Source organism: Cydia splendana, chromosome 13 (genome assembly GCF_910591565.1).
Source record: "Cydia splendana chromosome 13, ilCydSple1.2, whole genome shotgun sequence".
Lineage (NCBI taxonomy): Eukaryota > Metazoa > Arthropoda > Insecta > Lepidoptera > Tortricidae > Cydia > Cydia splendana.
Genome location: NC_085972.1, coordinates 18339358 through 18353293, shown reverse-complemented (window position 1 = coordinate 18353293; position 13936 = coordinate 18339358). Strand labels below are relative to the sequence as shown.

Below are 13936 nucleotides of genomic sequence, written 5' to 3'. Positions count from 1 at the left end.
AGTTATTAAAATCTCTTCACTAGCACAAAAATCTTCATCCGTTTCCCGAAGACTCTCTTCGAGACAGAAGACGCCTATCAAATCAAGAAGAACGACATCGCGACCATCATCCAGAGCCGTTGGCGCGGCTACTGGCAGCGCAAACAGTACCTGAAGATGAGGGCGGCCGCCATTATCATCCAGAAGTGGGTGCGGCGGTTCCTTGCACAGAGATTGCTGGCTAGGAGAAAGAAGGCTGCTGAAGTCATCAGGGCTTTCATTAAAGGTACTTTACCTAATTACTACCTTGATTCTTTAGACATTTGATTTAAATTCTAGTATGGTTTTACCACCTCCACCACCTCCATATCTTCTGGCAACGCAAGAAGATATGGAGGTGGTGGAGGCGGCCATTGTCATTCAGAGTATGTAAGGTGGCCGACTGCTGGCTAGAAGAAAGAAGACTTCTGGAAATTTTATAATAATGGCTTACATCAAAGGTGTTATTTTACAGACAGAGGTGTTTTTTACTTTTACTTGTATATACTGGTTATACCCGTCCGATGTCCTCCTCCTGTCATCTTTTATTTTTTTCTAATCCCTCACCGCCTCATTCTCCTTATCCTGGTCTCAAGATAGTCTGATACTGATATGTGGAATCGAACCAACAAAAAATCACCGTTTCAATATGTTAGTCGGGGTGCGGGGTGCTACACAATATGACCTCGTAAAATAACTTTTTTACAATTTCCAGGCTTCATCACCCGCAACGGCCCTGAGACGCCTGAGAACCGCCGGTTCCTGGGAATTGCGAAGGTGCACTGGCTGAAACGTCTTGCTACCAGACTGCCCACCAAGATCTTGGACCTCAGCTGGCCCGTCCCTCCCGCTACATGTCAGGAGGCTTCCAAGTAAGGCCATTCCTCTCTTACTCTCTTTGTACTCATAAAAAAAATACTCAAATCTGATCAGATCTCATTGATGCTTGTCATCCATGCACTCTTACACCACGCTCTCTTTTTAGTATTTAACCATCAGTTGTTCGATGTTGTTGCTATCCTTTCTGGCAATATGACAAACGATCCAAATCCTGCGAAGGCAGATAGCAGACGGTAAAGCCTTTACAATTGGGGCCTTGGAGGTTGGACTGTTTGGTGTGAAATGCGATCCAAGGAATACGCGTACCACAGTGTTGAAGAAAATTACCGGATTTAAAGAGTCGGATTCTTTAAATCCGGTAATTTTAGCATGGATGCTCCATCCCAACTAGAAAAATTATAGCAATAGTCTAGGCTTTAAACCATAGAAGGTAGGATCATATAGAAGTGGTAGACGCATGCCTCCGTGAGGGACAAAACACACGCAATGCGACACTATGATTGGTCGAATTTATTTGTTGCCCACCATATTCCATACTAAATTTACGGTGGGGAACAAATAAAATGTGAGACTGTGACAAGGACAAACAATAATAGCTCTTTCGCTGCTACTTCTACTGAAAGATACATAAAGACTATCCTGTTCTGTCACTTCCCCCCACCTTTCATGCCAGACCCAGTTATATACTACATTCATGCTTTAAACATATCTATTGTACCTATTTTCAGGGAGCTGCAAAGGCTGCACCGTGCACTTCTCTCCCGCAAGTACCGCCTGGCGCTATCGCCGGAGAACAAGAAGCAGTTCGAGCTCAAGGTTCTCGCCGAGAAGATGTTCAAGGGTACGCTCATATCCATGTACAGAGAGCAGCAGAAGTTGCTAAAGGTGTTCAAAATGATCTTGACGCAACTTTATTGTTAGGTGCTAAGGTAATTTCGAACACCTCACCCGCTTAGCAACTTTTGCTGCTGACTGTACTACAGCAACACTCTAAATTGTTTGCAATAAGGTTTACGATCTTCTTAAAAAAAAACACAATTGTTAGTGATGTTTAAATTAGTTATTTACTTTTCCATTGATATTTTTATGGTCATCATAATCAGTTCCATTGTACCTCAACTACTTAAACAATTAATCGAACGAACTTCTCGTTTGAGACGTGTCGTGAGTTCCTAACTGGTTTTATCAGCAATTCCAATTGATGTAAGGTAATGTGGGGTAAAAGAGAAACAGTAGGTATGAGGATTCCACAAGTTTCAATGTTTCTCTTGCCCCAATGTTATCTTACCCCATCGAACCTTATCATCTATAAGATTTAAGGAGTTCCCTGAATCCACCGTGGATTTTGAATGTAACAGGCCATAAGAACAGCTACCCAGCCAGCGTACGCAACCGCTTCGTCGTGGACCGCCTCAGCAGCGAGCTGCAAGTTCTACGCGGGACTTTCATGGCCTCTGCGGCGTGGCCCACGGGCGAGAAGCTCATCGTACGTACTTGTATACTTGTCTTGTTTCTAGTAGTCGTGGGTTTCTTTCGACACCCTTTTGCAAGGGTGTGAGGGGTCTTGTCCGCATTACTGCTGCGGAAACTGTCTCCATTCACGCCCCATCCTCGTGCGGCGGACCTTCATCGTCGTTTTGGGGACGATTGTGCGTCAGGTGTATTGTAAGAGAGAGAAGAGTTGTCAGCTGATGGGCTAGGAGAAGTGGGGCGTTGATATGTGGTTGTTATGGTCGATGGCCAAAGGGAGGGGGTGGAGCATACTATTTTCTCTTGTATTTAGTTAAACATTTTATTATCTCTAGGGGGAGGCCGCTGACCCCCCGCCTACCCTGGCGACGCCTATGTTGAGGCGTCATTATGTACCTTGTCTTAGCGGTTCCACTCGAGCCGAGCAAAATAATCTATGTTCCTTTTACGCAACATGAGAACATGACCTACTTATTAAGACTAGGGCAGTATTTCGCTTGTCAGAAAAAGATATATGAGAGGCTTTAGAAATGATAATTTGTAAATATTTCTCGTTTGCACTTCAGCGATGTCATTTTCAGTATTATCCAGTATATTTATAATATATATATATATAATATATTTATAATATACAGTATATTTTCAGTATTCCAGCGAAGCCATCAAATACGACCGACGAGGTTACAAGCCCCGCGAGCGCGCACTGCTCGCCTCCGACAAGGCATTGTATGTCCTAGACGCCGCTGGGCGAAAGACCTTCAAGCTCAAACACCGGCTGCCGCTTGAAAAACTGAGGGTCATCGTCACCAATGAGACGGATAGTTTGGTGTTGATCAAGATTCCGCAGGAGCTGAAGAAAGACAAGGTAAGCACTAATCACCTCTCACTCTGAACGGAGGTACTTTAAGCTCAAACACCGGCTGCCGCTTGACAAGCTGAGAGTCATCGTCACCAATGAGACGGATAGCTTGGTGTTGATCAAGATTCCGCAGGAGCTGAAGAAAGACAAGGTAAGCACTAATCACCTCTCACTCTGAACGGAGGTACTTTAAGCTGAAACACCGGCTGCCGCTTGACAAGCTGAGAGTCATCGTCACCAATGAGACGGATAGCTCAGTGTTGATCAAGATTCCACAGGAGCTGAAGAAAAAAATTCACAGATTTCGTGCCTCACACGACTATCGAGCACATTGGAAATGAATCTACGGAATTCGAAAAAATATTGTCGCTGAGCGACGAGAAAGTCTGGATAAGGAAAAAGTTACAAAATAAAACTACAACGTTGAATGATAATTATTTTTTAATACAGTTGCTCACAAAGTGCTACTTTACGTAGCTGTTTAGCGTGCGGAAAGTTGGTTATGTCGAACTAGTGCTTTTTACTTTTCCAATTTTTTTAAATTTATACTTGTTCCAATTCACGACTACTTATTGATGAGTGTTAATATTAGTTTCCTTTAAACGTCGTAATCAGCATAAAAACCTACTGTTAATGTAAGAATATGAAAAATATACATATTTCATATTTTAATACTTACCTCTTCATCATTATAACACGTTTATTTTTTAATATTGAATATTGAAAATTCCGTTCTTAATAAGGTGTCTGAATGGAACGGAATAGCTGCCAAACGCCCATAGATATAATATACTTAAAGACGACGTCTAAGCGAGCTGTCACTGTTACCACTTTTGTTTAGTGTACGATTAACAATGTTTTACTTATTTTTTCGCAACTGTATTAAAAAACGTCGTTCGATACACGTGCGGAAATGTCATTCTTCACTCGTCCCGAGTCTTCCCACTCGCCTGCGGCTCGTGGCAAGATATCTCGGTACTCGTGAAGTAATGACATACCTTCCGCACTAGCATCGAAATGTACTATTATTCTTAGACTAACACAAGTATCCTGGACATAACGCATGTGAACAAACAAATTGCAAAATTTCCACACGCGTATCCAAGTTTGAATAATTGTCGCCGTGGCGCATAAGTATAGGTACATATTATTTCATTTTTCGATTAATAAGCAGGATATTTTAATGTTCAAAGTACAAGAAAATTATTACACGGCAAATCCGTAGTCAACTCGAGAAGTGGTGATCGGCAGCGGCCCATTTGCTGCAAGATATGAAATTTTCTTGACAGCAGTTTGACGCGACGAGAGATGACCATAACAGCGTTTGTCTATGTTGCACCAAACCTGAGTTCCGCTAGGTACAACCAGGGTTCAGCATCAGCTATCTTGGGTAATGCTCATCATGACGAATCGGGTGTCCAAAACAGCGTGTGCCTATGTTGCACCAAACCTGAGTTCCGCTAGGTACAACCAGGGTTCAGCATCAGCTCTATCTTGGGTACTGCTCTCCTAAGTGCTCATAAAGACGAGTCGGATGACCAAAACAGCGTGTGCCTATGTTGCAACAAACCTGAGTTCCTTTAGGTACAGCCAGGGTTCAGCATCAGCTCTATCTTGGGTACTACTCTCCTAAGTGCTCTCTCGAGACGAGTCCGATGACCAAAACAGCGTGTGTTTATGTTGTATTAAACCCGAGCTCCACTAGGTACTGCTAGGGTTCAGCATCAGCTATCTGCTAGCAGCCGCCAGCAACATGCTGAGGTGAGACCATTTCGTGGCACTTTTTCTTTTTTATGTTTCTCTGTATAAGTTTTTCTCCCTCTCCCTCTCCCTCTCCCTCTCCCTCTCCCTCTCCCTCTCCCTCTCCCTCTCCCTCTCCCTCTCCCTCTCCCTCTCCCTCTCCCTCTCCCTCTCCCTCTCCCTCTCCCTCTCCCTCTCCCTCTCCCTCTCCCTCTCCCTCTCCCTCTCCCTCTCCCTCTCCCTCTCCCTCTCCCTCTCCCTCTCCCTCTCCCTCTCCCTCTCCCTCTCCCTCTCCCTCTCCCTCTCCCTCTCCCTCTCCCTCTCCCTCTCCCTCTCCCTCTCCCTCTCCCTCTCCCTCTCCCTCTCCCTCTCCCTCTCCCTCTCCCTCTCCCTCTCCCTCTCCCTCTCCCTCTCCCTCTCCCTCTCCCTCTCCCTCTCCCTCTCCCTCTCCCTCTCCCTCTCCCTCTCCCTCTCCCTCTCCCTCTCCCTCTCCCTCTCCCTCTCCCTCTCCCTCTCCCTCTCCCTCTCCCTCTCCCTCTCCCTCTCCCTCTCCCTCTCCCTCTCCCTCTCCCTCTCCCTCTCCCTCTCCCTCTCCCTCTCCCTCTCCCTCTCCCTCTCCCTCTCCCTCTCCCTCTCCCTCTCCCTCTCCCTCTCCCTCTCCCTCTCCCTCTCCCTCTCCCTCTCCCTCTCCCTCTCCCTCTCCCTCTCCCTCTCCCTCTCCCTCTCCCTCTCCCTCTCCCTCTCCCTCTCCCTCTCCCTCTCCCTCTCCCTCTCCCTCTCCCTCTCCCTCTCCCTCTCCCTCTCCCTCTCCCTCTCCCTCTCCCTCTCCCTCTCCCTCTCCCTCTCCCTCTCCCTCTGCCTCTCCCTCTCCCTCTCCCTCTCCCTCTGCCTCTGCCTCTCCCTCTCCCTCTCCCTCTGCCTCTGCCTCTCCCTCTGCCTCTATTTATATTTCCACCACCACAAGAATGCATAGATTGTCGAATAGTGCGTTATCTACGCCCGTCTCAAACAGGATAGATATAGTTAGACCAAGAAAAATCTGCAGCGATTTTGAAAACCCACGCAGTGCAAGTGTTATTCTGCCGTCATAATCCCGATAATTCATAACAAACACCGATAACGAACTCTGCGAAACATGAAGTCATAAATGTCCTGTGAAAAATGTCGTTCTGACTTTTTGACTATTTTAAGGTTAGGCTACAGGGCAAACCCTTAACCCGATCGTCTTTGTTTTAGGCTCAAATTGTAGCTGACTAAATTGTCCAGAGCCGTTTTTCTCATATTTTTGATATCATTCTTCGTTTCCAAATTATCGAGCACCAAAATCAAAAATTCGGAAAATATTGAATTTTATTTTCACTATTTCGACCATAACTTTTTTTGTTTTTGACTTTCTCGAATAATTATTTTTGCACCTTACAGCTCTCGTGATTATGCGTCTTTTGAGCCTATTTTTTAATATCATATCTTCACAACTTTCCGAGATATAAGGGGATCGCACTTTTTCGTGAAATCGGACCGTATACTGGAGCGAACGAAAAGACATTTCCAATGTCAACAAGGTAACCACTGTTTTATTAGTTTTATTACTGTTTAGTTTGTATTTTTTGTCTCAATAAAGTCCCCAACATAGTGAAACCTCCACAGGGATAAACAGGTAACCACTAATCACCTCTCATTCTGAACGGAAGACATTGAAGCTGAAACGCCGTCTGCCAGTTGACCAATTAGACCAGTGGTGGGCAAAGTACGGCCCGCGGGCCAAGTCCGGCCGGCGAAAGGGTTTTATCTAGCCCGCAGCCGGTCATTTGAAAAAATGTGTAATACGGCCAGCAATATAATAGAAATGCATTTTGGCTGTAAATCTGGCCCTCCTCTGAAATTCCTTCAAGTTTTGGCCCCTCATGAAGAAAGTTTGCCCACCACTGAATTAGACTAATAGCTTGGTGTCCTCCGCTGGATATAATCCTCCTCAAGGAGACAAGGACCTCTGCAACGATCGGCTGTGCGATGGCTTGTCCTTAGCAGCGATTCTGTGCGATCTTGTCCAGATCTTTTTTTACTGCGTCTTCGATTCGCGGTCACCACTAAAGAGACTTCCTGCCCCAGTGGCCATCGATTATGCGAGCGGCCGCTTAATTTTACTATTAAATTTTATATTATCTTATAAACACGAATTTCTTTGACAGGGTGACCTGATCATCTCGGTGCCGGAGCTGATCGAGTCCCTGACCATCGTCACCGACTACACCAAGAAGCCCGAGCTCATCGAAATTGTTGACACTAGGACGTAAGTTACCATTCAATCACTTGATTTTTCGACAGTCATAAAAGCTTCGCAGAGTCCGTCTAAGCAGTACCGTCTTTACCATAAGGGCACACGGGGCCTGTGCCCAGGCCCCCATCCTCAGGGGGGCCCGAAGGATTTGTCCTTACTGTCTGCAGTAACAGTATATTTGATTACTCATAATAGATAGAAGACCATAGTAGATATTTTTTAGTTTAATTCGCTTTCTTTCCAAAAGGGCCCCAAATTCTTATGTGCCCAAGGGCCCCATCAGCATAGCTTAAGACGACTCTGCGTCTAAGCTATCTCTTCACCGACTTCGTGACAAAGTGTGGCAGCGTGACATCATATGTTCATGGGAATTTAATATTTCTAGTGGCTCTTGTACATTATGTCGCTTGTTAGCTAATCGGTGTAGTTCACCTTAGGCGGACTCTAAACGTACGTTCATTTTTTATCCGGTTCGAAGGATCATAATTATACAAACATTCGCGAGTTCACTTGTGTGTTAGTTTACATTGAACAGTTATGCATTAAGACAGTGACTAAAAGCCACTCGAAAGCTGCATTTGTTAGGAAGGCTGTTTTATTATTTTCTGCATTAAATATAGTGACATAAGATATATTTTGCAGCATCGCGCACAACCTGGTGAACGGCAAGCAGGGCGGCACCATCGAGGTGATCAACGGGCCGCAGCCCGCCATCCAGCGCGCCAAGAGCGGCAACCTGCTCGTGGTGTGTACTGAGTATTCGATCACCACCATCTCCAGACAAACCACTATGTATACTAATACTAGTGTTAACGGTACACCCCGGAATTCAGAAATATGCTGCAAATGGTGTAAAAGGTATGAAAATCGGTACGATTGATCTTTAGGCCATTTGAATCAATTTGTGCCAAAAGCACCAACAATAAATAAAAAAGGAGAAAAGTTATGACGTCATCTTTTTCTTGTATGGGAAATAAAAAAAAATTGTCCAGAAACCTATCGCGTGTGGTATTAAATGAAAGGGCTTTTTGAGCCAATTCTAAAAATATATCACATCATTACATTTAAGTCACTTTTTTTTAATTAAAATTAAAATATTTTTCAAAACATATCAACCTTGGGCTTCTCCAGATACGATACCGTTAAATTTTATTTTTGTTGATAGGTTTCTGAACAATTTTTTTTTATTTTCTATACAAAAAAAGATGACGTCATAACTCCTCTCCTTTTTATATATATTTTTGTTGGTGCTTCGGGTCAAATTGATTCAAATGGCCTAAAGATCAATCGTACTGATTTTCATACTTTTAACACCCTTTGCAACGTTTTTTGGCGAACCGCTAGCACTATACACAGTATCCTTTCGCAACATCGAAAAATGTTTAAAAACCATTAATAGTCTAAACTTTTGTTAACCTAACCTAACCATTGTTTAGGTTAGATTTGTGAACCTTCTAATACATAATTAAAATAAATTGGCTAATGAAATAACAAACCAAAAGTGTTTCGATGTTGCGATAGGTACTATTACACACATTGCGGTTGGTTTTTTACTCGAAATATCAACTTTAGAGCATAGAGAAATAATTAAGCATAGAGTGCTCACTCCATACAACTGGCTATTAGCCCGAAAGCTTGAAATGATGAAAGCATGACGAGTAAGGGGACTGAGGGAGGAGCGGGCAAGGGAAATACCAAGAGTTTTACAACGAACAACCCCCGCCCGCTCCTCTCTCCGTAGTGGCCCTAAGCATAACTCTGTACCTACTTAAATAAAAGTAAACAAATCATTTGTACATTTTCGGGTAGTTATAACATTTATTGATTAACCAATCAAATAAAAAAATCAAATCAAATAACCAATCAAATCTGGATCTGTCACTGAACGACCTGATTTTAACCTACATTATTGGATCATGTAATGTTTTCATCTACCCTCAACTGGCTTAAGAAGCCATTTGAGAGTAGATTTTGTTTACTCTTTTTTAAATAACTTAAGATACAGACTTTAGTTTTAGGTTTTTTAGTAGCTAACTAAAGATTCAATTATACTAGTAAGAGCACCTTCGGGGGCAGTTAAGTTTATCATGTTTTGTATATACGAGTATATTGTATTCAACTTTAATTTTGTTCACAGGTGGCCTCTCCCTAAACGCACCGACCAGTATTGAGATTATTGAGAGCAACGACTATTATTTGCTCTTATTTATATTTATTTTCATCGATCCGTAATTTATTTATAATCTAAACCGACTTTGAAATTTCTAAACCTTGAAAGTGAGCCTTAGTGTTGGAGAATATCGAAGTCGAAATTTGAACAAACGTGTAATTAGACCTTTGCAACATCAGTCATCCGAAAGTGCCTTTTATTTAGGGCCATTTTTATTCAAGTAAAATGTAATATAGTCTAACAAGCCATTTCCGTCAGTAGAAAAAAGCGGCAAATATAAAAAATGCAGGCGCGCCATTGAATATTTATGATTGAAAAGTTGTTTGACAGGCTATATTTATTTTTCCTAGATAACCTAAGAAAACAATTCATGATTACTGATATCTGCTGATCATATAATTATTATTATGAAACCGTTTGTGTATAAAATACTTGTTATTGTGTATATATTTATAATCAAATTTTCTAATGGCAGGTTTACATTATGCAAGTGACTAGACTTTTGGTCAAATATAATGAATGACACAATAATGCAGGTAAAAATAAAAATTCAAAAGAAATAGATTTAATATTGACAAATCTTTCCTTCCTCTTTTTAGAAGAGTTATCAGAAACGGTGTTCTAAAAAAGAATTTACAGGAAACACCTGATCGACATCCATAGGATCATTCGACCTAGTTGCTATGGCAACTCGGTCAGAACATCCTTATAAGTTTACCTACACCGTGTATTGTCAGCATACTCGTGGTTTAAGGCAAGTCACTTGCTAAGTGTAAACTTTCCTTATTTTAAATTATGCTTTTTACTTTTTCTAACGCAATGGTTTTTCTGTTATAATTTTATTATACGAATGAAGTTTTTTGTATGGAGGTAATTCCTAACATATTTATATTTATAAATATTTATATTTGATAGTGAGATAATTTTATAAATCTACGTACAAAGTACTTAAGTTAACTTTTTGTATGCCATAAACTAGGTACGTAAGGATTGCAAAATGTGTCAAAAGATTTGGATTTTTTGCATTGTTACATATTTATTTGCAATTAAAATTCAACCTTAAATCCTAATATGTATGATACATTTTGCTGTGTTGAGATGTAAGCTGAATCGAAGGTGCCTATATATCTTGTAGTTAATAATATTTTCTACTAACTGGCACTTTAAATTCTTTACGCACCTGTATTAAAAACAAGAACTGAAACCTACACACACACTTAAAGGTTTCGACACTCATAAAGTTACAACAATAGACATTACTTATGTACGTAACTGTACTTCTAGATACCGCATAGATGGTAGGATCTTATAGAAGTGGTATACGCTGTACGCGTGCCTCCGCGAGGGACAAAACATACGCAATGCGACACTATGATTGGTCGAATTTATTTGTTGCCCACCATAAATCCATACTAAATTAACGGTGGGGAACCAGGGGAACAAATAAAATGTGAGACTGTGACAAGGACAAACAATAATAGCTCTTTCGCTGCTACTCCTACTGAAAGATACATAAGGCCCCCCCATTCACACTCCTACCGTGTACCTAGGCCGCCTCGTTGGGTAGGATTGTGTATGGGGGTTGCGGACTACGAGCCGTCCTACCGTTTAGCCGTTTGTAGGACGGCTCGTACTCCGCAACCCCCATACACAATCCTACCCAACGAGGCGGCCTACACGGTAGGAGTGTGAATGGGGGGCTTAAGACTATCCTGTTTGGTCACTTCCCCCCACCTTTCATGGCAGATCCAGTTATATACTTGATTCATGTTCTACCGCTTGTGACTATGCTCGTGTGTCGGTTTCACTTCACCATTTTAGCCATAGTTGAATGGTTACATGTGAAAATGTGCCTTGGAGATTTAAGGTAGTGCCTTAACAGTCATTTGAGCAAATAAATGTATTTTGATAATATCGTCTTTTATTTAAACTACCGACCTGCCCCGGCTTCGCACGGGTTACACAAAACCATAACAAATTATACATATAAAACTTCCTCAGAAATCACTCTATTCAGAGGTGAAAACCGCATGAAAATCAATAAATAGTCATCATCAAATCAATAAAGTTTTCGAGTTTATCGCGAACATACATACACATAAACAGGCAGACGTGGCAGGGGCGCAGGGGACTTTGTTTTATAAGGTGTAGTGATAGTTACCTATCTTGTATTGTATCTGATAGGTAATAATTACCTATCCTCTTGATCATTACTATCCCTATAGCTTTTTGTGGTCCTTATTCATCGGTCAACTTTATTACTCTTTCTAAAGTGCTTTAGGTAATGACATTCAACGTATATTGATGTGGTACATTTTTCGCGCCGCGCGTAATCGAATGGTTCGAGCTATCGTGTGTTTGCATACGGTGTTTAGGTATCATATTATATAAAATTGAAAAAACAGAACGGGATAAAAAACGAGCGAAGAAGAGAGATGGCGCCTTACAAATTTCTAAAAAAGTTTTTGACACGTATCTCGAATACAACGCACGTATGATAAGAAAAAACTGTTTAAATCTATTATCTACATATGAGAATAAAACTAGAGCATAAAAACTATCGCTTTCGATGCGTATTTAATTTACAATAAGTAAAAGAAATTTTCATAACAATCTTGATTTTACGATGATCGCCCATTTTCGGCAACTCTCGGTTGTTTTCGTTTGGCGGTGCTACAGACTAGACCAAATTATCCGTAAGTTAAAGTAACCTAAATTATGTTTGTCATGTTGGTATACAGGTATTTCTGAGTTTTTTTACACGAAGTAAAATAAAAAGTGCTGCCAACCTCAACCTTAGTCCATAGCCCATACGAGTGCCTTATGCCATTTATGACATATCCATCAAATTAATATTATCGTATGATTATCGTGTTAATAATTTGTATTTTATTCTTTTAAATTTCTTTTTGAGTTATATTATTCAGATTGACTTTCACGGCTTCGGCAAACATTGCCATTCGTCCGGGGAACGGGCTGCCGAGATGGGCCAGAGAACCCATCAGTTTAAGGGATGGTGCCCGTAATAATGTGTGTGTGATAATTATACTTTAATGGCTTTACAGATATAACCAATTCGGGAACTGTTTTCTTGCGTAATACGATGCGACTCGACCAGGTAGGATTTTTTCTTCTTGCTGAACAGTCACCATCAGATATATCGGAACGGCTGAGGTATTCACAAATATCTGAACAATGTAAATTATAATGTAGTTAAAGTGCATGCTCAGATATTTTGGAGCTCAAGGGTTGCTCAAGATCTGATCAACCTCGGCCATGGCGACTGGCGAGAGCTATCGCAAGACCGGGAAACATGGTGTGATCTGGTGTCGGAAGCCAGGACTCATTTTCGGTCGTTGCGTCACAGTAGCCGTCGTAAGTAATGTCAATATCCAGACAGGGAAATGGGGACTATTTACATTTGTATGAAAATGCGATTTATGGGCGGTGGTCGTACATATTCGTCTTAAGGCGGAAATTATTCTAATGAACGTGTTTGCAATTGGGCTTATAAAAATAAATAATAATTTTGGGTTAGCTTTGAATCACGCATTATAGGGAGGGGTGGGGGGAAGGGTGGCATTTTATAGAGGTTGGTCACCCTTTTCAAATGACACCCGATTTGTGTCTAGGAGACGCGTAGTTTTTTTATACGTGTTTGAAGTTGCGTTCACAACACACCTGACTCGCTGTCAAAAACGAAATACAGTGCCAGAGTCACCGTTAGGTACGACGACGAGCGAAGCGAGGAGTGTTAGGTATCTTGCGTTCACAACACACCCGACTCGCTGTCAAAAAAGAAATACAGTGGTCAAAAACATGTATACGGACAAAGTGCTCAAAAACATGTATACGGACAAAGTGCTCAAAAATATGTATACAAAATTCCAAATTGGTTACCCTTTCGTACGCTTTGGTTGTATTATTGAACATAACCTCAAAAAATAAAAAAAAATATTGTCGTGGTAATAACTATTGATTTCATAACTTTGGGGATGGGTTCGGGGGGGGGGGGGGTCCTACTCCCTCCCCCCTCCATATAATGCGTAATTTAAATGCAACCCCATAATTTTATGTTGAAACAAAAATAAATACCTACGTAGATGAAAAAATACAATCTTGCCTTTTATCAAATCACATAATTTTTTGAGAAATTTGCGAAGTAAGTTATCCAAATATCGGTTACAAAACTCGCTCCTGCGTGTAGTACCGTTTACAAAAACGCAATGACAGCTATTCCTTTTGAAAGTTCATGAAAAAAGGCCCTTTAGCCAAGTTATATGTATAACTTGGCTAAAGGTAGCTACCTATACCCTTAAGGGTAAGGGTATATACCTATACCCTTAGAGCATTTAATAACCGGAGTCGCCTTTAAGAGCTTACCCATCTGCCGAAAACCTTGCAAAATTGTGCAAACTTTTGTATGGACTGAACGTTTATCTGACATGGCTATTCTATTTGTACGTTACGTTCAAATCATGTACAAAAGCAAATCATGTAAAATACATTTGACGTACCCCTCCCCCGCAAAAATCGGCAGACTGTTTTATACAGAAAATGA

The 13936-nt window shown here is 41.5% G+C and overlaps 1 protein-coding gene across 2 annotated transcripts in view; it reads left to right on the top strand.

Annotated features, from left to right (window-relative positions):
- Positions 1-10905, top strand: part of LOC134796184 (unconventional myosin IC) — an 89250-nt gene extending 78345 nt beyond the window's left edge. Inside the window, exons 15-22 of one of the 2 annotated variants that reach the window (XM_063768171.1) lie at positions 24-265; positions 734-890; positions 1587-1699; positions 2217-2344; positions 2975-3193; positions 7117-7217; positions 7848-7950; positions 9343-10905. In XM_063768171.1, the coding sequence (XP_063624241.1) occupies positions 24-265; positions 734-890; positions 1587-1699; positions 2217-2344; positions 2975-3193; positions 7117-7217; positions 7848-7950; positions 9343-9357 (1078 nt within the window). In that variant the 3' untranslated portion in view covers positions 9358-10905. The remainder of the gene's footprint in view (positions 1-23; positions 266-733; positions 891-1586; positions 1700-2216; positions 2345-2974; positions 3194-7116; positions 7218-7847; positions 7951-9342) is intronic. The other variant, XM_063768172.1, reaches the window with a different exon arrangement.
- The last annotated feature ends 3031 nt before the right edge of the window (positions 10906-13936 follow it).